The sequence below is a fragment of the Glycine soja genome, chromosome 18 (genome assembly GCF_004193775.1).
Source record: "Glycine soja cultivar W05 chromosome 18, ASM419377v2, whole genome shotgun sequence".
In the NCBI taxonomy this organism is placed as follows: Eukaryota; Viridiplantae; Streptophyta; class Magnoliopsida; order Fabales; family Fabaceae; genus Glycine; species Glycine soja.
Window position 1 is genome coordinate 40,494,938 of NC_041019.1, and position 26,898 is coordinate 40,521,835.

A 26,898-nucleotide genomic window follows, 5' to 3' on the forward strand; every position below is an offset into this window, starting at 1 on the left:
AGAAGAAGCTGTTCTGAAATTTGATGGTGGGGGCAACTGGCACATAGTTTCTTAAATCTCTCCCAGTACTCATACAGGCTCTCTCCACTGAGTTGTCTAATACCTGAGATATCCTTCCTGATGGCTGTGGTCCTGGAAGCAGGGAAAAAATTTTCTAAGAATACTCTCTTAAGGTCATCCCAGCTCGTGATGGACCTTGGAGCAAGGTAATACAGCCAGTCCTTTGCCACTCCCTCTAATGAATGAGGAAAAGCCTTTAGAAATATGTGATCCTCTTGGACATCTGGGGGTTTCATGGTGGAGCAGACAATGTGAAATTCTTTCAAATGTTTGTGCGGGTCTTCACCTGCAAGGCCATGAAACTTTGGAAGCAAATGAATCAGTCCAGTTTTAAGAACATATGGGACATCCTCATCAAGGTATTGGATGCACAAGCTTTCATAGGTGAAATCAGGTGCAGCCATTTCCCTTAGAGTCCTCTCACGAGGTGGAGGTTGTGCCATGTTCTCAGAATGTGATCCTAGGTCGTTTCCCAACGAGCAGTGACAAGCCAAATGTTCATAATATACTTGCAGTAAAAGTAACGATGGGGGGGGGTTTGGTTGTTTGGTAATTAAAGAGCAGAACAAATAAAATGGAATACGAAACTACTAATATTAAAAACGGGTTGTTTCCTCTGATTCAGAAGCCACTCTCTTATCCTGGGTTATGGAGAATTCGTCCCTAACAGTTAACCACTTAATCCAACCCTATTTCAATTTACTAAGCGAAAATCAACTTAGGGTTTTCAATACGTGATTAGGCACCACATACACCAGTTAGCCCTTCGTCCATTAAGCATGAACGCAAGTTAGGCTTAGAGGCAATTAATCGAACACGAAGCGTGCACTGATTAATATTCACGAAATTGGGATAACTGGTGAAGGGAAAACTGCCAGGAAACCACATTACAAACGAAACCTCAAAGAGAGTTGGGCTTCGTCCTCAAAAGGAAACAACACCAGAAAATCTAGCCTTCCATGGATTCAAACAGAAAACGCAAATGAAGCATGAAGCAGAAACGTAAATGAACAAGAACGTAAATGAACAGAAACGTAAATGAACAGAAACGTAAATGAAAGTAGAAGAAGAAGCAAGAATGAACTCGTAATTAGAAGCAGAAAACGGAAATTTGCATTAAGAACAAAAACTGTAACAAGGGAACAGAAAAACGTGAAAACCTAAAACCAAAGCTCTAAATAATGAAAATAGCATAGCAGAATAGAATGCCCTGCACGAATCCCAAGGCAGCTATTTAAAAAGAGTCACTCAAAGTCACTGGGCCCTATTACAATACTCTGGCCCAAAACGAAATAAACACTGAACAACATAAAATAAAATTGCGAAATTTCCTAATTATAAATTAACTAAGGTAAGCGCTGCTTTATTTGCCCTCTTCAAGTCCACAACCAAAATCCGGATTAAGCCCAATGTTTCATTAATTCCTGAAATTAGATTAAAAACATCAAATTAGCTAAATGAGCCCAAATAATAAAACTGCCTAATTAATTGACAATTAAGACCAATCAATAATTAAAATGGTGCAAAAAGGGTTTAGAAAATAGAAGAAAATGATGGCACATCACTTAGTTTGGGAAATAAGGGTAGAGCAACAACTTAAAAAGAAGTCTACGTCAAAATCTTATGGCTCTCACTCTTATCCAAAGAAATACCAAGGTCAAGGCATCTTAGGGGTGACACCTTCTAAGCCCAAAGATGATAAGGAGAAGACAATAGAAAAGCAAGCCCCTAAGGCTAGTATGCAAGAGAAAACTAGCTCTATAAAGTGCTTTAAATGTTTTGGAAGAGGACACATTACTTTTCAATTCCCCACCACAAAAACCATGATTATGAGGGGCCAAGACATTTATAGTAGCCAATATGAGGCTACTACTTCACCTTCCTCTAGTGAAAGTGAAAAAGCAAGAGGAAGAATCTAGTGAAGAAATCTACCCCCAAGAAGAAGGACAACCATTAATGGTTAAAGAGAAGTGTAAGGAGGTAAGTGTCTCCTCCAAGAGTTTAGCTAAGAAGGAAACTCATTTTACAATAAAGACAAACATTAAAGAAACTTTCCCTCTTAGACAACCTCCACATTTTCTCTTTTGTAAAAAGGCACTTGCTAGCATTGCCACACCTCTTGGGCTTGAGTTTATTCCTCAAGTAAAGAAGTTGTTGGATGAGGGTTTGGTTCGCAAGAGCTTAAATCCTTGTGCTTTGTTGGTGCCCGAAATAGGTATTATTAGGCACCAAGTCCCTAAAATAGGTGGTATGATGAATGTTTTGAGTGGTGCAATCCTCTTTTGTAAAATCACTCATACACCTAACATATTCATGGTGTGTGTACATAGGGACCCATTAGGTAGGTTTGTTCTTATTTTTTGTTTCAATACAAACTTAGGTACTCATATGGGACACCTTAGGTTTGTCATACTTTTTGGTAGGAATAATCAATATGAAAATACAGAAAAAGGTATGTTTTATTGCGTTACTTTTCTTAATTTTTCAAATAGTGATCAAGGGGTTCCCATGAACCCTAAGAGAATAAAGGTCATTCCTGAGTGGCCCACTCCACCAAGTATAAGAAAAATTTGGGGCTTCCATGACTTAACAAACTTTTACAAAAGGTTTGTCCCATATTTTTCTATACTTGTAGCACCACTCATTGAGTTGGTGAGAAACCATGTTCCTTCATGGGAAGATGCCCAGGAAATGGGTTTTCAGACCTTACCTTACTTCAACATACCAAACACCACTAATACATATGTTTTTGTTCTTTTTACAGGTGTTGAGGAAAGGAGCCCAAGGTATGAAGAACCTCGGGATTTGAGGTCAAATCCTTTCCAAGGTGGAGGGAATGATGCAATCCTACCCCGCAAGGGCATTGGGTAGAAGACTCCAAGTAGATTGAGCTAGAGATCCAAGGGAAGGCCCTAGGGTTCTCATGAGCCTTAGGGTAGATTTTGAGCCCATGGGCTAAGTATGAGCCCGCTTATCTTTGTAAATATTAGAATAGGTTTTTCCATCGTCTGGGCCTTGTATTTTGGTCATTCTAGTAGTATAGGGTTTTAGCCTTGTATTTCGGGGCATTTTGAGTAGTCTTTGTAGTAAGGACTTTTTTTGTATTTTCATGTTTTTTGTCATGGGGGTGAGCTTAGATATTATAGGGGGGTGTAGCTAAGTTCTAGCTTCTCATCTCAAGGAGGTGAGCTTAGCTATTAGAGAGGTATGTGTAGCTAAGCTCTAGCTTCTTTAGGAATCTTCTTAAGGAAGCTTCTCAAGGAGGTGAGCTTAGTTATGAGAGGGGTGTAGCTTCTCAAGGAAGTTTTCTCAAAAAAGCTTCTCAAGGAAGCTACCTAGTCTATAAATAGAAGCATGTGTAACACTTGTTGTAACTTTGATGAATGAGAGTCTTGTGAGACACAACTCAAAGTTCAACTTCTCTCCCTTTTTCTTCCTTCAATTTCGTGCTCCCCCCTCTCTCTTTCTCTCCCTCTTTCTTTTCCTCCATTAAAGCCTCATCTCCAAGCTTCTTATCCAAGGCTCATCTTGGTGGTGAAGCTCCTTCTTCCATGGCTTATTCCCTAGTGGATGGCGCCTCCTCTCACATCTTCTCCTTTGTCTTCCGCTGCATCTCCATGGTGGAAAACCACCATTAAAAGACCTCATTGAAGCTCAAAGATCCAGCCTCCATAGAAGCTCCACAAGCAAGCTTCCATCATACTCTCTGGTAATCGATTATCAGTTTCCTGTAATCGATTACCAGTGATAGAATTTGATTTCAAAAAGCTTTTAACTGAATTTGCAACATTCCAAATATTTTTTAAATGTTGTAATCGATTACAATATATTGGTAATCGATTACCAGTGTATCTGAACGTTGAAATTCAAATTCAATTGTGAAGAGTCATATCTTTTCATTAAATGCATTGTGTAATCGATTACCTGGTTATGGTAATCGATTACCAGTGACAAGTTTTGAATAAAAGGTCAAGAGATGTAACTCTTCCAATGGTTTTCTCAAGATTTTCTCAAGGTTATAACTCTTCCAATGGTTTTCTTGACCAGACATGAAGAGTCTATAAAACCAAGACCTTGACTTGCATTCAAACAACTTTTTGATCTTCTTAAACAACTTTTGTGAAATCTTGAAACCTTTGCTACTCATCTTTCTTCTTCTTCCTTTGCCAAGAAGCTTTCTAAGTTTTCTATTTTCCAAACCTTGTTCTTCTGCAAGTGAAAATTCTGCAAAAAACAAAAATGTGCTATATATTTTCATTCTCTTCTCTCTTTACCAAAAAGAATTCAACAAGGACTAATTGCATGAATTCTTTTTGTGTCTCTCTTCTCCCTTTTCCAAAAGAACGAAGGACTAACCACCTGAATTCTTTTGTGTCTCCCTTCTCCCTTTTCAAGAGAATTCAAAAGGACTCAGTCTGAGAATTCTTTTGATTCTTCCCTTTCCCTTAAACAAAAGATTTCAAAGGACTAACCGCCTGAGATATCTTTTGCTTCCCCTTACAAAGATTCAAATGACTAACCGCCTGAGAATTATTTGTCTTAACACATTGGAGGGTACATCCTTTGTGGTACAAGAAGAGGGTACATCTACTTGGGTTGTTGTCACTAAGAACAAGAGAAGGTACATCTCTTGAGGATCAGTTCAAGTGGAGGGTACATCCACTTAGGTTTTCAAAGAGAACAAGGGAGGGTACATCCCTTGTGGATCTTTGGCTTGTAAAGGATTTTACAAGGTTAAAAGAAATCTCAAGAACCGGTGGTTGCTTGGGGACTAGATGTAGGCACGGGTTGTTGCCGAACCAGTATAAAATTCTTGTGTTTGTCTTCTTCTTCCATACACTCTTTAATTTCCACTGTGCACTTTAATTTTCGCTTTTACTTTTGGTTAAGTTTCAATTCATGTTCTTTACTTTCTTAACTTAGTAGTAAAAGCCTAATTAAATCTAGTAACATTAAGAAGGATAATTTTTTAATTAGTAAAGGCTCATTAATAATTAATTCAATCTCCCTTTCTTAATTATTTCGAGACCACTTGATCCAACACCTGACATAATAGTGGTAGTGTTGATTTGTAATCCTACATCACATTGTTGATGTGCATTCTCTAAGTCATGTTAGCAACTAAGGAAAGGTAAGTATCAGTAAGACCAAAATTAAAAAATCTAATATTATACAAACTGATATGAGAGAAAAAATTATAAAGATCAAAAGAAAAAAAAGACGGGTATTTTAATGGACTAAAATGTTGATTAAGCCCAAAATTATATTACTTATATTTTAATATTTGTTTGTTAATTATCTATCATAAAAACTAATACTTTCTTTAGTCTCATATATAAGAAAAAAATCATTATATTTTAGTATCAAATATAAGTAATTTTAATTATTTTTATCTTATTTAATGATATCATCTTTAAAATTTCCTTTATTTAATAAGGGTGTATGTTTGATATCAAAGGTAGTGTAAAAGAAAAAAATTATTTTTAAATTGGGATTCACAATATTTAATGAACTTAACTAATTTCCTTAGTTAATTTTCATAAAAAAACTAATTTTCTTAATAAGTGTTAAATTATTATTATTTTTCTTATAAATGACATTGCAGGAAGTATTATTTTATATACAAAATTTTATTTAGAGATGTGATTCGAGTAAATTATACAAAGCTAAGGGGCGTTTATTTCAAGTCATACAAATTTATTGCTGAGATATGAGTTGAGAATGTATCATTCCAATATTTGGTACAAGTTATAAAAAATGATTTTCAAGCATATTTTATTCTCCAATTTCTATTCCCATGTTAATATGGGTGGGAATAGTAGTTATTGTCTAAAATAAGTTTTCACTTTCGCTTTATTCTATTTAATTTTTTATTTTTTAATATTTTTTGTTTTTTAATTGAAATAAATTTTAAAATATTCCAAGGAATATCTAGGAGTATAATTTAATCCGTAAAACAAGCATCCCTAAGAAATTATACTTGTATATATCAATCTTGTATAAAATTTTGCAAATTAGCTAGAAATTAAAAAATAGGAAGACAAAAGAGAAAATATATGAGATGAATGATATAATCGAAAGAAAATAAAGCAAATATATAAATGATTAAAGTACGGTAAAAAGAAGTCGCTTCAATTAAGAATATTAATAACTCTGAAGAATAATACCAGTGCGATTTGTACACAAAAAAAAAAACTAATTAAAAAAAAAACTCTTTATGACAAACCTTATTTAATTAGTAGATAATATAGGAATTCCCTTATTTGATTTTTTCAAAAAGTCATAGAGAAGAGAAGGTGCGAAGGTAACTACGTCTACATTTACGTGTTTACCATATCATATTCAATTATTCGTATTCATATTTATATTCTTCATATATTACAATTGTTTGTTCCAGAATGGAAGGAAAGAGTCTTATAGTGCCTCCTCCTCTTTGACCTCATCCCTATCTTCCGAGTTTTCCTAGTTTTGAAAAATCCCACACACGCTTTTGCTTCCACCTCCTTTCCTCACCTTAAATTAAATTATTGTTCAACAATCAATATCAATATAATTCAATTCCTTCAAATTCCAGATACCAAAAACATATATTCTTTCTCTTTGTTTTCTTGTCTGTAGTATTGTCTCTGAGTTGTTAATTTTGTTTTCTTTCCTTTCTCATGGGGCAGCAATCGTTGATTTACAGCTTCGTGGCGCGCGGCACGATGATCCTGGCGGAGCACACTGATTTCAGTGGAAACTTTGCGGAGGTGGCTTTGCAGTGCCTGCAGAGGCTCCCAGCCTCCGACAACAAATTCACCTACAACGCCGATGGCCACACCTTCAACTACCTCACCTATAATGGATTCAGTAATCTCTCTCTCTCTCTCTTTCTTCATCTTCTTTCTCTCTCATCACTATATTCTTCTCTTCTAGCGTGTTTAAACACCATATGAGAAGCAAAGAATCACGTTTAGGATGTAAAAGTTATAACTATTAATTTTTCAAAATCGCATATCCGATATGTTATGTAAGAAATTACGTGAAATCAAACACGCTAGAATTCATATGTCTGCCCTGATTATGTTTTATCCTTTGCATCTTTGTGAGTTTTTTTCTTTGAAGGAAGCTAGCATAACATTTTACATAGTAAATTAGTAATTATACATGGGTTTTTCATGTCAACACTTGAATATATAATTTTTTCATTTTCTTTTATTTCTTAATTTTATACATTGGTATAAGTGAAAATATATATCATATTAATTAAATAAAATTTTGTCTGTATACGTCATCATATTCAGTATAGGTGTACTACTAAAAGAAAAATTGATAACTACCTAAAGAAAATATTCAGTGCAGGTGCTATATCGTGCAGGTCGTTCGTTTCCCTCTTTATTTTATTTTAAAAAATTTTCTGTGGGTGCAACTTTGATATGTTGAATTGTGGAAACGGTCTTAACTCGTCTTAACAGTTCCGTGGCTTTTTTTAAAATAAAAAAGTATCAACAGATTCTCTGAATCTACTATTGTGAAATGTGAAATAAGACACGGCAGTTGTATTTGGAGCAGGAATCGGTGTCTTCATTTGGGTTGTATTGATTTTTTAATTTTATTTTTAATTAAATATATTTTTAGTTCCTCAAATATGAATAATTTTTTTAATCCTTTAAATTTGAAGTTATTTTTTTTTAATCTTTGGAATGTGTAAAATGTTCTTTTTTATCTTCTGTAAAGTGTTAGTCAGAAATAAGAAATTTATAATTTTTGATATTTTTTACCTTCAATATTTAAATTATGATTTTTTATGGTTTAAATTGACAAAATCAAGTTAATAAAAAAATAAAGTAATTTTTAAAGTGATTAATTAATTTTTAATTTTTTTATTGACTTGATTATGGCACAAGTGTATTTTAAAATATAAAATTGAAAATTAAAATTTAATAATAAAAAGTTATCACAAATTATAAATTTTTTATTTCATATTTGATTCATGTTATACAGAATGACTAAAAGGATATTTTATGAATTTTAAGAACAAAAAATAATTTTAAATTTAGAAGATTATAAAGAAAATTATTCAATTTTAAAGTAATAAAAACATTAAGCCTTTTAACTTTTTTGAAATGTTGGTTAATCCATGTTCTGATCAAGGTTTGGGTTACTAAAATAATATCCAAAGCAAAGTCTTACTTTCTTGGCCTAAACTTCATTCTAACCGTCCCATGCATGCCCATATAAATTAATTCAGAAAAATATATTTATTTAGTATGATGACATCAAATCAAAGTAATTTAACATGCTTTATCACCGATTTTAAATTGCCAGTCCCCACCACAGATAGGATAGTCGTGTTAGGTTGCAGGTAGTAAAACCTAATCAAATATTAATTCATCACTTATTTGTCCTATTTGAATTCATGTTAAATTATTTAAAATTATGTTAAAATATTATTAATTTTATATAAATGTTTTGATTCATGTTAAAAAAATTAATTTTATATCTAAAATTAATTTTAATTGAAACAATTTTAAGAAATTATTACGATAAATTAAAAAATTTATACTAAATTTTGTTATTAACTTATTTTAAAATAAAAATATTCAAAATATATATTACTTCACTTTAAAATTAATTTTAATCGATTTTATTCAAATTTTAATTTTATTGGAAATGAATTCAAATCATCAATAAATATAATATCATAGGGATGTTCATGATCCATCCTGTCCGACCAATCCGGCTCAGTTCGAAGGAATCTTTGACAGATTTTGGCCTAAGAAATTAGATCTAGTGCTTTTTCAAAATGGGTGCATGTTATATTTCGGGTCATTACAACCCGATCTAATGGTATATATTAATAATACAATTTGTTAACTCAATAATATTTTGACTAAAATCTTACTATATTTATATTAATTTTATTTATCTTAAATATATAGATATCGGTATTAAATAACAACATTGTGAGTAAAATATAACTATTTATATATTTCTTATATTTTATTAGTTTATTTTCTACTTCTTTATTTTTCTTCATCATATAATTGACATTTATATTGGTTTTTCATTTTTATTATTCATAGAAATAAAACTCAATTATCAAAGAATTTATATTAACCCACACATATTACTCAGAGCTAAACTCCTTAGTTTTGCGATTATTATCATTTTTTTAAAAGGCAAAAGATATAATATGTACAAGATGTACGTACACTTAATACTTACATAAAAAAATGGTATCTACTAACGTAACTTTCACTCCAAAAAATGTCATACCAACTCCGTTCACGTTTTTAAGCACTACAGTGGCTCCATTATTATCATATATTACTACTACTCTTTATTGAAAAAACATTAATGTAATCAAATTTAAATAAGTAAGCATGCATGGTAGTGCTTGTTTTAGTGGAAAGTTGTTTAACGTCTACTGAAATTTATGTCTCTAATTTATAAATTGCTTTCCATTTCCTTATAAATTATACCACAATTAGTTGGACTCACATGATCTATTATTTTTAGCTTACTGTGTTGTGGCAGTAGAGTCTGTTGGTCGCCAACTTGCAATGGCCTATCTTGAACGCATCATGGAGGATTTTTCCAAGAGATATGGTGGAGGAAAAGCTACAACAGCCACTGCTAAAAGCTTAAACAAAGAATTTGGGTACTTATGTGTATTCCATGTAGCATAAAACAAATATTGTACCTCTATCTATGTTTTGAATTGTACTAATATGAAGATTTGTTGTGTGTGGTTCTAGATCCAAGTTGAAGGAACATATGCAGTATTGTGTGGAACACCCAGAAGAGGTTAGCAAACTTGCAAAAGTGAAAGCTCAGGTTTCAGAAGTCCAACAAGTTATGAGGGCAAACATTGATCAGGTATAATATAAAACTACTAGCATATATTATCCTTCCCCTTATTAATTATGAAGTTGTTGGTAGTATTTCGTATGATATGTTGCCAAATCATAGTAACTATGTCTTGTATGTAGGTTCTTGATCGTCAAGTGAAGATTGACGTTTTAGTGGGTCAAACTGAGGACCTTCGCAATCAGGTACTTTTAATTGTTCACACAAACTAAATAAAGGAATGTTTTTTCTTATTGGTTTCACGTTGAGTCATCCAGAATCATGTTAAACTATTAGTACATTATTTTAGATAAATATTTACATGTTTTATTTTACTTTAAAGAATTAATTATATGTTGATAATTGATTTTGAGTTGAAATAACTTTAGTTAATTTTTATATTGGATTGAAAATTTTATACCTAATTTTATTATTAATTTTTTTTTAGAATAAAAAACACAGCTACACATAAATTACTTTACTTCAAAGTCAATTCTAATTAGAATCAATTTTATAAAATCAATTTAATTTTTTCAAAATGAATTTTCCAAACATTTATGTAAACACACAATAAATTTAAGAAAAATTGAACTGAGATTATTTTAGATCATGTAGAATGAGCCTATATGTTTGGTTGATTAATGTCATGTGTGAAAAATATAATCTACTGGCTTACAGGTAAATATTCGTTCGTTATGTGAAGGGTTTTGTTTGCCTAATACTACCGATTGAATTATTGTATAGCAAGGTCACTTTGACATGAAAGTTTCACAAAATCACAAAACTATCATAGTTGATTATATGTTTGTTTATGAGTTCATGTGTACCGACCCTGACTTAATTAGATGTGTGCATGCTAAATTTAAGTTGTAACCAAAATGTACTTATCAATAAAATTAAAACAAATATGTTTTTAGTCTTTTTAATTTTTAGGCAATTATTTTTATAGTTTTAAAAATAATTGTTTTTATTACTCTTCAAATTTTCAAAAAAACTACTTTTAACTCTTCTTTATTAATTGAATTCATGGTTTCATAATCTGACAATTTTTAACTATCAAAATTTACTTGTTTTTAATTCAATTTTATAAAAATAAATGATTTTTAAAGATTTTAACTTGTAGGATGGTTTGGTGGCATTTTTTTACATATTCCAACTGTTTTAAAGAAGAAAAATAAAAACATGAATTCAAAATTGTGATGATTTTTTTACATATTTCGGTAGTTTTAACCTATTAGATATCATTTTTTAAATAATTAAATTAAAAAAAAACATTTTTAAACGTGAAAACTGTTACAAATTCTGACATAATTATTGCAAAGAATAAGAGGGACAAAAATGATTTTTCAAAAATTTGAGAGATTAATAAAAATATATTTTATTCTAAAGGACTAAAATATATAATTATCTAAATTTAAAGTACTAAAAATATATTTAAATCTAAAATTTACGGTGAAAGATGTTTTTTTCAGCAATTATCGTCTCTATTGACTTAACCTTTACTTTGATTTGTTGTATGTCATTAGCATGAATTAAAACATGCAGTAGCTTGCTTCACAAATAAAAATTAAATTGGTATGTCAATTTTGTATGACTTTGCAGGCGGGGGTTTTCAGGGAGCGGGGAGACCAGATAAGGAGAAAGATGTGGTATCAAAACATGAAGATAAAGTTAATAGTACTTGCCATCGTGATTGCCATCATTTTAATAATTGTCTTATTGGTCACCTAGAATTGTTACAACTCGACCCCTTTTTTGTAATTTAATAAATATAGTTGTATAATATAAACATTATAAATTTGTTTATTTGATTGACATCACAACACTACAAAGAAAAATATTTTCTATGGTTAATTTTTACATTTTATGTTGGTTATTAATGGTCGTCGAAATCAACAATATAGAATGTTTGTACTTTCTATTACGGTTCCATAAAAAATTGTCTTAGAAAAAAATATCATTTTAAGACGATTTTTTAAAAATCGTCTTTGAATGTTTTTTTTTTTATAAAAACAAAATTCAAATATATTGAAGATTTTAAGAAGGTTTTAGGTTATCAAAAACCGTCTTAGAATGTAAATATTCTAAAATGGCTTTTTAGAAAATTGTCTTAAATTAATTTTTTTTTTAAAAATTAAAAATATTTTGAGAATTCTAAGATGGTTTTACCAAAAAATCATCTTAGAATGTGTCTTTTTTTAAAAATAAAAATTTCATATACATTAACGTCCCAACTAAATTTTGAAATTTTACTAAGCCCAATTATTAATTTTGAAATTGAGATTGTCACACAATCATGCAGTTTAGTTTGTCAAAGTCAATAAATAAAAGCACAATCAATCACACTTTTAATTAAGACATAAAGCATTGACTAATGACTCACTTGCAGGGCATGGTGTAGAAGCAAGTGAGAGTAATGTGGGTTGGTTTTTCTACATACCAAAGAAAACAAATAAATTACACATAGAAAACAGTTTCTACAATTTCTTTAATTATTTTACTTCCAAAGTATAATAAGAAAATCTTTGCAAAGTAAATAAAAAATAATAGAAATATTGTAAAAAACGCATAACCTTAGAATCATTGAAAGCAGCAGCAACATCATCTACATTGACATCTTCTTCCTCTATAAAAGTTGTTGTTTCATATCCTTTTTTGAACCATTCATCTTCTAATTTCAGGAATTTTTATCCTATGCAAAAAGCAATCCGATATTAATATATTGAAGGGTAATTAAAGGATTAGAATCACAAAAAACAAAATCAAGACAAAAGGGCCAAAAGGGGGGAAAACACTATGGGCATGTAAATTGGGCCCTGCCAATCTTGAAAATATGTTCAATTTTAGACAAATAGCAACTTTTCATGGATGAGTTTAATGGCAACATATTGATGTATCAAATTATTAGGTCAAACAATGTATATTATATTGTAAGGACTGCAAGAAATTCTCCAACTCAAATGTAACAACTAGACACTAATTAATAGGGGATGCTTTCAAGTTTCAATACTTATATAATTTATATACTTTTATATAATTTCATTTAGAATGTACAAAATACGTAGAACTTAATTTAATTTATATAATTTTACATACAATTAATAAAAATTTAATATAATAATATATAAAAGATTTAATATTAAATTGTAGAAATAATTTAAATTATAATTAAATTAACTTAAATGGTGCATATTCTAAATAAGTTATATATATATATATATATATATATATATTATAATGAAAAATTATTAATTTATAAATTAGTATACATTTAATAAATTCATATAATTTAATAGATAAATTCACATCATATATTATAGGAAGACCGAACAAGTTAAGTGGTTTATTGCTTACGGTTCTTTCTCATATTTACTTAGGGGATGTGAATTCTATTTTCACCACCTACAAGTTTATCATTATAAGTGTCATGTCATTGTCAAATATAATGTAATGTCATGTAATTGTTTTTGTATATTAAAGACCATTTATTGAAAGAAATATGTTTCTTTTAGCCTTTATAAAAAAATTATATATTTTTAATCCTTACATTTTCGTTAAAAAATTAGTTTTTTCAGTTTTAAATGAGGAATTAAAATTATATCACTTTTAATAAATGTAAGAAAAAATGTATAAAATTTTATAGAAATTAAAACTTTAAAATATTTTAAATAATTAAAAATATATTTAATGAAAATTATTAAAGGCAGCTGAATAAATTTTATTGTTCTATATATAATAAAATAATTGTTAAATTAATTTAGAAGGCGTGACTCTGCAAATTAATTTAGTATGGCAATATTATGTATTATATATGAACTAGTGAACTTACCTTAGCAACCTCTAATATTCTCCCAAAGAGCATCCTCTATCATCCCTCGTGATTCCAAGAAACGAGCCGCACTAGGGAAAAAACAAGTGAAGATAAATGAAATCCAAGAAAACACCAAATATATCTAAGCACCAAATATTGAAAATGAAATCCAAGAAAACACCATATATGTCGATAGAAAAACATTCTAAATCATGGACAAAAGCAAAAAAAAAATGCATTATATATTATTTTAAATTTAACTTATATTGATCAAATTTTAGAGACTGAAATAATTATTTTAATAATTTTAGAAATTAAAAGGACTATTATATAATAATTTTAAATTTTAAGCATTAAAATTTAATATTTTAAAATTTTATAAATTAAATTCATTGGTGCTCAAATTCATAGATTTAAAGAAAATGGACTTAAATACCATTTTGATTTCCATACGTGTACAACATTATCACATTAAATTGTTTTTTTAATTGAATTATATATCATAATGGTTATCAAATAGAATACAAAGAAACACCATCGTTTCAATTTAAGCACCTACACTACAACCATTTGCAAGTAGCTAGTGATTTCTAATAAATAAAAATATTGCATCCGAGTTGTAATAATTAATAAGCGGGCTTGGTCCACCAGGTCATGACTGAAATAACACAGATATATATTAGGTAACTTTATATACATTTAAAACTTGCCAAATCATGTTTGGGAAGATATATATTAATTAATTTAGCTCAAACCTCACTCCAAGCCATGCATAGTATTGCCATGGGAGGTATTTTCCCATGGCTTAGCTATGTAAGAAAAAATGCAGGATCCGATCCAGAAACCCGATTGATGGTTTAACCAGAATATTATTTATCTTGGAAAATTACTTGAAAAAATAAACAACAAAATTGTTTCTACTAAGGACTGAAATAAATGTCCTTGTACTATTATTTGATTTACAAAATTCATTAACAATAATTTATTTTATTAATCAAGATTATCTTCAGTAACTTTCTTACCTTTCGAACAGAGGTTAAGGAAAGGCCTTTGCTCACAAGTGTATCAGCAATCCAGCCACCTATATTTGCAAAAATTAGGCATGGTAGGATATTCCATCATCATATACTACAAATTTGAAATCATACTAACCTCCATGATGGGTGTTCAGTCAAAGTCATCATGAATTCAGCAGGATATCGGTAGTCAACCATCACCAAATAACTATACGCAGCCTTTGCCCAGTCATACTAATCTTTAGTCCTCTTCAATTCCTTCAACTTAAATCAGCACAAGAGAAGTATCAAAACATGGATATCACTATTCACAATCATGTTAGAAATTAGTATTTAAGTAATAAAAGAAAGAGTGTAACTAATGGATTCTACAGTATCAGAATTTGAAGAACCAGGTTGCGCCTCCCAACTCATCTAATAACTCGTCCATCATAGGGATAGGGAAGCGGTCACGCACCGTGATAGCATTCAATGCCCTGTAATCCACACAAAATCTCCACGTCCTGTCGCGCTTCTTTACCAATAGAACATGTGATGAAAAAGGGTTGGAACTGTGTTGTATGTGATCACTATGAAGCATCACGGCCACTTGTCTTTCAATCTCTTGTTTTTGGAAGTATGGGTACCAATAAGGTTTTACGTTTACTGGTGCTGCGTTAGGAATGAGATTGATGGGGTGGTCTGTTGCTCGAGATGGAGGAAGGTTGGGTAGTGGTTGGAAGAGGGAAGAGTATTTGGTGAGTAAGGTGTGAATTGTTGGTATGGTGTGTGTTAAGGGTAAGGGTTCAGGTGTAAGTGGATCAAGCTGAATGTGAAAGAAGGTACTAGTGTTACCTGTGTTTACCAGACATCGTAACTGTGACGGTGAAATCTGATCAATGCTGGCATCGCGTTCTCCTTTGAGCTCTATCAACTTATCATTGGAGATAAATTTCATAGTTAGAGTGGCGTAATTTGTCAGAATAGGTCCTAACGACTTCAGCCATTGTACTCCTAGTACCACATCAGCCCCACAAATTGGAAGAACATGGAAATCAACCAAGAAAGTGTGGGATTGAATGTGTACCACGACCTCGTGACAGATTTGATTACACTGTAGCTCCTCGCCATTTCCCACAGTCACGCGCAGGGTTGAAGTTGATTGTGGCCTCAAATTCAACTTTGTTACCAATTCCTATTGCAAAAAATTATGTGTGCTTCCTCCATCAATGAGGATGTGCACACGATGATGTCCAATGATGCCTGTAACTCGTAAAGTTTCAGGAGCTCCTTAGCTTGAAAGTGCATGGAGACTAATTTGGGCAGGAGAGACTTCCTACGAGGTTGGCGGCGATTCCGGCGGTGACCCCACATCTGGTAAGTAGTTATCGTCCTCTGTGACAAACAAAACCAAGGACGAGGTGCACTTATGCTCCCTTGTATATTTTTCATCACAATTAAAGCATAGCCCCTTTTCTCTTCTCATTGCCAATTCAGTTGGGGAAAGACGTTTGAAAGGAATGGTGTTTGATGATTTCACTGGCGGGGGAAGTAATAGTGACTCAGGTGGTTTGGGGAGCACTGGCGGTGTGACTCATGGAGGAGGCCCATAAGACAGATGCGGAGCTCCCTTCTCACCAGGTCGTCGCCCATCCAACATCTTCTCTTCATGCAACCTGGCAAAAGAAATTGCTTGAACCAACGAATGAGGCTGCATTACCTGCACTTCTCTCCAAATTGCTGGGTTCAAACCTGAAATGAAGTAGCTAAGCACAAATGGTGCCGGTAGGCCAATGATGCGGTTTGCCAAAGCTTCAAATTCTGATAAGTATGTTTAGACTGTGGATTGCTGTGTCAATTTACAAAGTAATCCTGTTGGATCTTCGTATGTGGAAGATGAAAATCATGCGTGAATGGCGTGCAAGAAGGCGGGCCACGACGACAGCTGGCCACTCCTATGCATCCATTGAAACCAAGCTAGCGTTGATCCCTCCATGTAAAAAGAAGCTATGGTTAATCGTTCATGATCTGGTGTTGAATGATATTCGAAGAACTACATGATTTTGAAAATCCATCCCTCTGGATCAGAGCCATCAAAACGAGGTACTTCGAGCTTCATATGATGACTAAAGCTCACGGCCAGTGCACCTGTGGCCAGTGACGGACCTCGTGGCGACGTGTGAGCTATTTCCAATTGAGACATGTGATGCAAGAGCTCATCAATTTTGGAGGACATCAAAGACGAAAGTCGCGCGAACGCTTCTTCCCAACGATCAGTGTTGACTTTCGAACGTGTAGCTTCCGTCATGGCACGTCAATGAAAGCACCAGTGATAGCACGGGTGTTCGAGGCCCCTAGCTAACCTCCCTGAGACGAAGGATAGACCGAAAGAGAGAGAGAAAAAGGATATAGAGTTCTTTAGGAAGCAGAAAGCGTTATTATCCTCATCATGTCCTTCACCAAGATGGAAAATACATTTTTATAACCACTGAGTGGTAGTTACAACATCCTAACGGTCTAACCGCAATTCCCAACTAATTGCTCCTTCTTGAACCTTCTTGCGCTAGCTACCAGATTGCATGCATACATCAGCTTCCTCACGACGTCACATAATCCTTTAGGTGCATGGGAGTGATACTTTGCCTCTTGGGCCTTGCTGCCTGCACCCCTTCTTTCCTATTCGTATCAGTTGTGTTTGTGTATATATAAATAAATGGTGTGCTTTTTAGTTTCGCATTGCCTTCCACATGAAAAGGAGATATCAATTATGATGGTAGTGTAGAGATTGAATTGCAATATAAATTCATAAAAGTCAATGGTGCAGTTAAAATTTGATTAAATATAAATGAATCATAATGCATTTTTAAATGAAATCTTAAACTACATTTCAGATGCTAGTCATGATTAGTATCCTAAATAAATTTTGAAAAGCACTGGTGAATACCAAAAGTTTTGAGAACACTTTTTTTATATAAATTGAAGATTAGAAAACTCAACTATGTATAGAGCCATTTTGGGCTAGCTACTGGTGTTTATGATATGATCTATCTAATTTACTTCTAATGACTGCTGATCAGAGATGTGGTTACATGATACATTATAATATATGTATATCATTTATCATTTCAGGCCAGTATTGCCACCGTTGTTGCTGTTGTGGTAGAGCTTCCCAGTTATCTTGTATCAGAATATCAGCCTAATGTGCCTGGAATAAGTGATCGTCAGACAGGTCTGCTTCTCCTTTTCCTTCAACTACTATTATTGAAGATAAAAAATTATATAGTAATTTTGTACATTATGTATGTTGAAGTTATACAATGTAATGCTCTGCTAGTTCTTCCTATGATTGTATAAGACAATTGTTTGAATGCCATAAAATGACACAGATTATGTTGGATAAAGTGGCCTCGAAATAATTAAGAAGGAGGGGGGGGGGGGAGGGTTGAATTATTTATGAATGTGTCTTGACTAATTAAAAATCTATCCTTCTTAATGTTACTAGATTCAATTAGGCTTTTACTACCAAGTTAAGAAAGTAAATAACAAAAATAGAAACTTAACCAAAAGTAAAAGCGATAATTAAAAGTACACAGTGGAAATTAAAGAGTGTAGGGAAGAAGAAGACAAACACAAGATTTATACTGGTTCGACCATAAACCGTGCCTACATCCAGTCCCCAAGCAACCTGCGGTTCTTGAGATTTCTTCCAACCTTGTAAAATCCTTTACAAGCCAAAGATCCACAAGGGATGTACCCTCCCTTGTTCTCTTTGAAAAACCAAGTGGATGTACCCTCCACTTGAACTGATCCACAAGAGATGTACCCTCTCTTGTTCTCAGTATAACAATCCCCAAGTAGATGTACCCTCTACTTGTACCACAAAAGATGTACCCTCCAATGTGTTGGGACAAAGAATTCTCAGGCGGTTAGTCCTTTGAATCTTTGTAAAGCGGAAACAAAAGATATCTCAGGCGGTTAGTCCTTTGAAATCTTTTGCTTAAGGGGAAGAGAAGAATCAAAAGAATTTTCAGGCAGATAGTCCTTTGAATCTTTTGTAAGGGAGAAGAGAGACACAAAAGAATTCAGGCGGTTAGCCCTTCGTTCTTTTGGCAAAGGGAGAAGAGAATGAAAAAGATAAATAGCACAAGTTTTTGATCAAAGAACTTTTCTTGAAAGAGAAAGTATTGAACAAAAATTTTTAGAAAGATGAAGAGAAAATGAATTAGAAAATTTTGTAGAAAGAGTTGAAAAGATTGATTGAAGAATGTTGAAAGAAGATTGAAAAATAGATAAATTGATTTTTCAAATACATGCCATGGTCACATATTTATAATCTCTTGATAACTCAAGTCAAAGCTTGATGCGAATCTTACGGGGAGGATCGTTTGATACAGGCTACGAAGGTTTGGATGACGCCACTTCCGGTGAAGGAAGATAAGTCTGGGTAGACGCCACAAGGATTACCTTGATAAGTCTGATAATTGGTTCAACAAGGAACCCAGAGAGAAACTCTCACCAAAATTTATCAAATGCCAAAAGTTTTTTTATTCAAAACAAAAACCAATACTTATAGTGTATCTGAACAAAAAGATAAAAATAGACATGGGCCTTCTAAACAGGTTGGGCCAAAATTACAATAAATAAAAATTATAACTAAAAACATATTTAACTTGGGCCTTCAAATTAGTTTGGGCCTTCAGCAACAATTAATTGTCTTGATAGTGTCTCTGCCTCTGGGCCTTCATCCTTCTCCACTTAGGCCTTCATCCTTCTCCACTTGGGCCTTCATCCTTCTCCACTCGGGGGCTTTGTCCTTCTCCACTTAGGCCTTCGTCCTTCTCCACTTGGGCCTTTAGCATGTATTTGGCCAGTTTAATGATTCTCATCATTCCCTCCTTCTTGGAAAACATTTGTCCTCAAATGTCCAAGATTATCACCAGGTTCAAGTACCACTTCCTTCCTTTTCTTGTTGGCTTGCTTAGTATAACTTTCATTCTTCTTTGCAATTTTCACCTTCACTTGGTCATACAATCTTTTCACATACTCAACTTTGACCTGTGCATCCTTAAACTGAGTCTCTTGGGGCTTGCTGTTGTAAGTTGGCTTGTTAGGCAATGAAGCTTCTAGAAGGAGATCAACTTGATGTTCTATGCTTCTTGAAGGTGGCAGTCCATGAGGAATCTCCTTGGAAAAGACATCTTTAAATTCCTGCAATAAGGGTTGAACACTAGGAGAAACATAAATAGTTAACTGATTAGAATTATCACTCTCTCTCTTTTGTGTATCACTCTTTTCCTCGGGTGTATCACTCTTCTTTTTCATATTCCTTTGTGGAGCCTCACTATTTTCTTTCTCTTGTTCTCTCTTTTCTCTCATTCTGATTTGGTCATCACACACTTCTCTAGGGGATAGAGGTTTAAGAGTAAACGAGGAAGATTTGACTATTCGTCTGTAGGGCTCTTCTTTGTTACGGTTCAACAAACGTTGCATTTGTGTAGTCCACGCGTCCAGAAATAAGCGCTGAGATTCGTCTAGTTGATGATATACACCACCATTGTCACCAGCTCTTGCCATGATTAAGGAACAAAGAATTTTGTAGTAAATTAAAAAAAAAAAAAAAATTCAGGACCTCACCACACTCTACTCACGTGTTTCTCTCTTTGATGGTAGTTCACGCATGTTTGATGCTCTCAATATAGGCTTTTGTGTGATGTTTTCACTCTTGCCTTTTACCACTCACTCCCTCTTAAGTTCCTAAGTAGGAGCGAATTAGACACACAAGGTAATATAAAATAAAAGGAAAGACAATATAATTATCAGAGTAACAGATTTGATTTGGGATAACAACTTGAACTTGATTTGGATAGTAGATTGGATTTGATTTGGATAACAGATTAGATTTGGATAACAAATCTGATTTGGATAAAAAATTTGATTTGATTTGATTTGGATAATAGATCAGATTTGGATAACAAATTAGATTTAATTTGGATAACAGATATGATAACAAATAAGATAACAGATAGGATAACAGATAAGATAACAAATATGACAAGTAAACTTCAAATGCTCATAACTTTTGCTACGGTTGTCCGTTTGAGGCCCACTATATATCAAAACACTCAGAATTCAGAGGAGAATCTAGATAAGGGGATTTGGTACACGATTTTCTGCCAAAAAAAAGCCTCTAACTGCCTCAATTTCGTGTTCAAAGATCAAACACCCACTTTCTCTTTTTTCTCTTTCTTCTTTTCTTCTCTTTTTTTTTTTCAAAATTTCTATAACTTTTTTTTTTACTTGAAACAGAACCCAAACAATTTTTTTTATGACACAAAGTCTGAAAGACACTAGAAACAAGAACAACAACAACAACACAAACGTGACAAGAACAAGAACGAAACAAAGACACAAACAAGAACGCAAAAAGACGCAAACAAGAAAACAAATAACAGAACAAGGACAAAACACGAACCTGGACAAATTACAAAGAAAAATAATAGGATAAGATAGAACCTGTATCAAGAGCCGAAGCTCTGATACCAGATGATGCGAATCTTACGGGGCGGATCGTTTGATACAGGCTACGAAGGTTTGGATGACGCCACTTCCGGTGAAGGAAGATAAGTCAGGGTAGACGCCACTTCCGGTGAAGGAAGATAAGTCTGGGTAGACGCCACAAAGATTACCTTGATAAGTCTGATAATTGGTTCAACAAGGAACCCAGAGAGAAACTCTCACCAAATTTTATCAAATGCCAAAAGTTTTTTTTTATTCAAAACAAAAACCAATACTTATAGTGTATCTGAACAAAAAGATAAAAATAGACATGGGCCTTCTAAACAGGTTGGGCCAAAATTACAATAAATAAAAATTATAACTAAAAACATATTTAACTTGGGCCTTCAAATTAGTTTGGGCCTTCAGCAACAATTAATTGTCTTGATAGTGTCTCTGCCTCTGGGCCTTCATCCTTCTCCACTTAGGCCTTCATCCTTCTCCACTTGGGCCTTCATCCTTCTCCACTCGGGGGCTTTGTCCTTCTCCACTTAGGCCTTCGTCCTTCTCCACTTGGGCCTTTAGCCTATATTTGGCCAGTTTCATGATTCTCATCAAAGCTTGTGACTCTTGGCAATTTCTTTAAAACTAGTCACTTAAAAAGTTGTGACTTTTGCAAGAATCTTCATAAACAAGTCACTTGAAGAATTGTGACTTTTGGAAATGTATTTTTCGAAATCAGTCACTGGTAATCGATTACCATTAAGGTGTAATCGATTACACATCAACAGATGTGACTCTTCATTTTAAATTTTGAAAATCAAAACATTTAGAAGCTCTGGTAATCGATTACAAGTATTGTGTAATCGATTACACAAGTTCAAAATGATTTAAAAATATTAAACACAAGTTGTAACTCTTGAAATTTGAAATCTAACGTTTTAAAACACCGGTAATCCACCTTCTGGTAATCGATTACCAGAGAGTAAAACTCTTTGGTAATGATTTTGTGAAAAATTCTTGTGCTACTCAATGTTTTGAAAAACTTTTTAAATACTTATCTTGATTGAGTCTTCTCTTGATTCTTGATTCTTGAGTCTTGAATCTTGATCTTGATTGTTCTTGAATCTTGATTCTTGAAACTTGAGTCTTGAATCTTTGGAATTTTCTTAACTCTTGATTCTTTGGCATCATCAAAATAATCTTGAAAGTCATTGCTTCCACAGATTATTGTGAACTTTAGTTTTTCCTATCTTTGTGCCTCTTCTTTTAGCCCATTTTGATTTGTATATCTTTAGTTTGATTTCTCATGAAAATCAAAATAAATACATTTGTTCATGCCTAAGTGTTATTTTTTATTATTACATATGCAGGTACTCCAAGGAAACATCCATCAAGCAGCAGAACTATTGATGGTAGTTTGCACATCATAATTTAAAAAATGGCCTTGGTTTAAAAGGGATATGAGATATCTGAGTCCTAAATTTGAACAAAGTTTTGTAGAAGTGAGTAACACGTGTCATTTTTACTGATTTCTCTTTGATTTTCCATAATTTTGCAGGACATTTTTCATCTGGTCCAAAGAAGAGTGAACTGAAGATTGGAGAGTCATCAGACTTTTTCACCTATGTCAAAGCAACAACTGAAGAGAGTGCTCATGTTGACAATAGTAACAATACTACTATCACTACTACTACTACAGAAGTTAGGATGGAAGATATGAATCAAGCATGTACTGAACAAGGGGATAGTGGCCTTAAAACACAAAAAATGGAGAAATGTTTGGAAACCATTCACAAGATGACTTACCGAGCAGCAACAGTATCCCCGATTCTTTCTCTATTGAGAGATCTTGTACTCCTCCCGCATCGATGGAAGTTTCACAACAAAAGCATTACAAGGAAGAACATTATCAGGGAGTGGTGCATCCAAGAAATGGAAGTCACGGTTCTATGCCTGCTCAACATGGTTATCCATATTATATTTCAAGAGCTGTTAATCATGTTATGATGCCATCATTGACACAATTGCATCAAAAGAATATCCAGGACCTGCAGATTCATGCTGGTTCTTCTATGATTCCATAGTACAATCATCTTCCCCAATGTCCCCCTCATGCGAATAGGATGGCCATCATTAGGAAGTTCAAGTTCATATGAAGTACAAATGAGTGAAGTTGATAGAAGGGAAGCAATCATTGATGAACTTTAGACATAAAAAGGTTGTTCCTATAGTGATAAGGACCTGAAACACAAGGGAACAAAAAGAGAATAATCATCATGATAATTGATATTGTAAGCCTATAAAAAATTGATGTTACATATGTGGTTCTTTGGTTCTAAAACCTAATTTGAAGTTAATTCCAAATCAAACTCTTAATGCTCAGCACTAGACTTCATTAGGCTATATTGGCTTGATTAAGTTGGAGAATGAAAAGTATAAGAAGAAAACTTTGGTTTCTAGCTAATGAATACTATATTAGTGTGTACCTGTAGTAGATTCATTATCTAATATAACGCTGAGCAATTTGTAGTGTAATTCTGTTTCAAAACAAAGGCATATATTATCATACAACAAAATGAAAAACTGATGTACTAAAAAATAGATAACGGGAAAAAATGTACCAACAATGAAAAAAAAGAGTTAGACATTAACTTTTCCTATCTGTAATGTAAGTATCAAGATCCAGATAGATACAAGAATTCCAAGTTCCTTCCAGTAAATGTTTTCAATAACAGAAACCTGCAGAACAATTTTAGATTTCATGAGAAAGAATAGGTGTTGGAAATGGAAACACTAGCAGCAACTGTCTGCATTTTTTACTACTTTTTTCCTTGATTGGTTGGTATTTGTATGGCTTTATTGGCCGTCTCTTTTGTTTGAGGATGTGCAGCATTATCGATTCTTTCTGTATCTGATTAGACTAATTATTAGCATGACATGCTTGATAATGCTATCTATGTTAACTAGTAGCTAGAAGAACAGATGCAGAAGGCTAGAACAGAAATAATATCATACCACTTAGAATTTAACCGTGCATTCTGCCTAGCTTCCTGGAATGATAATAGATGCATGAAATCAAAGCACCAAAATGCAAAAAAAAAAAAATTGAGATAATGTACAATTTAGTCTTGAGAGTGACATCTTTTGTTGCTTTGGTCAGTAAAAGTGTATGTCTTTATAAACTAGCCCTTTAAGGGATCATGTAATTGTTTATAAGTACTAAATAGGATAAACTTGATAACAAATTGACACTTTTGGTGAGCATTTATATTGATTAAATCTTTCAATGATCAAAGCAACAACAGCCTGTGTTCAGGGACTAAAGTGTGTATCAATTCAAAGTTTAATATAAAGGGTGAGCTATGCTTAAGCAACCCTTAAAGAATGCATTGACTGAAAGGCCTGTTTCACATTCAAACTACGTCAAATGATAGGAAAGCAAAGAAAAAAGAAATAGAGCACAAATTCAATTTTTAAGCATTCCATAGCTATGAAAAGTACTATTAACAAAGTTGTTAGCATCCAATAAGGAAAAATCACATTGAAAGCAACTCCAACACTGATTCCAAGCATCAACATTGGTTGAAAAAGAAGTGCTAGATCATAGTCAATCATAGACATGTCAAGAGTTGGGTGCCTCTGCTTCAAATTGTAGAAAACATTTGCTCCTACTCCACCCGTAATCACGCCTTCACCAAACAAATAGAAAAATACATATTTCATCCAAGTAAAACATGTTTCAGTAGAAGGAGATATATAGTTATTATAAGAAAGTGAAAATCCAAGTATAGCATAAAGAAGGAAGAAAAAGAATCAAAGGCATAGGTAGAATGAAAAGCCCTAAAGTGATTTGTTCCTAAAGAAAGCCCTAATTGGGAATTGGAAAATGACTGCTTATGAATTCACGGATGATGTCTGTTAGTCGTTGTTTACAACTAACTTTTGTATAGAAAAGTTTTCCAAAATGTATATAAATCTCCCAATTTATGGTTCTTTTTGGTAGAATTGTAAGTAAAATTACTTTTTTTTATCTCTGCTCAGTAGAAGCCTCTTTACATGGAATTAATGTTAAATTTTCTTTAACTGTAGGCAAAAAGGAGCTATTTTGAAGAAGTGCCAAAGGAGTCATCGCGCTAAGCGAGCTCAATGCGCTTAGTGCGCATCAACGGCTAAGCCTAGCACCAGTGCACTTAGTGAGTAAATGGAAATTTGGAAAGATATCTGCTACGCAAGGACGCGCTTAGCGCGTTATTAGCTTGCTAAGTGAGTCATCTGTCGCTTTCTAGGCTTAGCGTGAGATTGGCGCTAAGCTCAAATTCACTTACTCACGCTAAGCGCAATGTCGAGATCACGAAGCCCTTTTTAAGCCTGATTTGCACAGAATTGAAGGGAGCCAAGAGAGAACTGTTCACCACATAGAGGCTTGAAGAGTGTGAATTTCAGAGAGCGTAGAGCAGAGCAAGGGGCCAAGTTTTCATCTTTTAGGGAGATTAGTGAGTTTTTGAGAGATTGTGAGATTCCTAGAGGTGGAGGAGACATCCCTACTCCTTTGTAAGCAAGCAATTTCTCTTGATTCCTCATCTTCAATGTAAAAGAAGCTTCCTTGCCATGAAAGGCTAAAACCCTCAGTTGGGGATTCTTATTGAGTAGTTGATGTAAACTCTTTATCATATCTAATTAAGGTTGTTTTACGTGTTCACTGCTTCTATCTATGCTTATTGTATGCATGCTTGTGGCTTGATCACCCATTTGTGTGTGCTGTTAGGGACTTTAGCATTGGGAAATGTACTGTTTCCTTAGAACTTGATAGAGCAAGGACTGAGTAACTGCATTGCTAGGGTTAGTGTGCAAGGTTTTAGTTTTCTTTATTATGTTGTGAGTATAATGCCGTTTTAATTATTTTTACTTGGCGACCCGGTGCGCTTGCCGATAAGACCACTCCCATATAAAACAAGTAATACCAATTTGGAAGAGGGAGTAAACAAGTATTATGGTCGAACAAGTAATTTTGGCGCCATTGCTAGGGAAAGTCTTTCCATTTGGAAAGTCTAGTTCAGTTTGAAGGCATTAATTTATTATTCTTTGATTTATTATTTTTTGTTTTTGTTAATATTTTTTTAGTTTAGAATTTATTTTCTTCTTGAATTGGTTAACTGTTGTTCCTGTTAGTGTTTGCATGCGTAGATCTTCTGCTGGTGAATTGGTTTCATTGGATTTAGAAATTGAAGCCACCTTTAGAAGAAACAACACAGAGAGAAAAAGAAAGCTTTTGCACGACAAAATAGTTGCATCAATCCTTGAAGACGCTCACTTTTCTGTGTCATCATCTTCTAATTCACCTATATCCAGGGAATCTCAAACAGTAGAATTTGAAGCCAAAGTCATGACTGAAGAGCAACCTCGATGAGTGACCTTGGAAGATTACTCAAGTACTTCGGTGCTGCAATATTTCTCAAGTGTTACGCGGCCAGAGGTTCAAGCACAAAACTTAACTTACCCACCTTCATTGATATAGCTAATACAGAGCAATTTGTTTCATGGTTTACCAAATGAAGATCCATACTCACACTTGGCAACGTATATTGAGATTTGTAATACTGCCAAGCTTGCCGGTGTACCTGAAGATGTTATTAAGCTCAGCCTGTTTTCATTTTCTTTATCTGGGGAGGCCAAGAGATGGTTGCATTCATTCAATGGCAATAG

The 26,898-nt window shown here is 33.3% G+C and overlaps 1 protein-coding gene and 1 non-coding gene across 2 annotated transcripts; both read left to right on the forward strand.

Annotated features, from left to right (window-relative positions):
* The first annotated feature begins 18 nt into the window (after nucleotides 1–18).
* Nucleotides 19–125, forward strand: LOC114397777. Its single transcript, XR_003663402.1, has one exon. It is a non-coding gene; the product is annotated as a small nucleolar RNA R71 (small nucleolar RNA).
* A 6,321-nt stretch (nucleotides 126–6,446) lies between these two features.
* On the forward strand, nucleotides 6,447–11,745 carry LOC114395310 (vesicle-associated membrane protein 722-like). The gene is made up of 5 exons (XM_028357051.1): nucleotides 6,447–6,909; nucleotides 9,562–9,703; nucleotides 9,801–9,921; nucleotides 10,035–10,097; nucleotides 11,494–11,745. Exons 1-5 carry the CDS (start codon nucleotides 6,720–6,722, stop codon nucleotides 11,620–11,622), a joined length of 645 nt encoding a protein of 214 aa, XP_028212852.1. The 5' UTR covers nucleotides 6,447–6,719; the 3' UTR covers nucleotides 11,623–11,745.
* The last annotated feature ends 15,153 nt before the right edge of the window (nucleotides 11,746–26,898 follow it).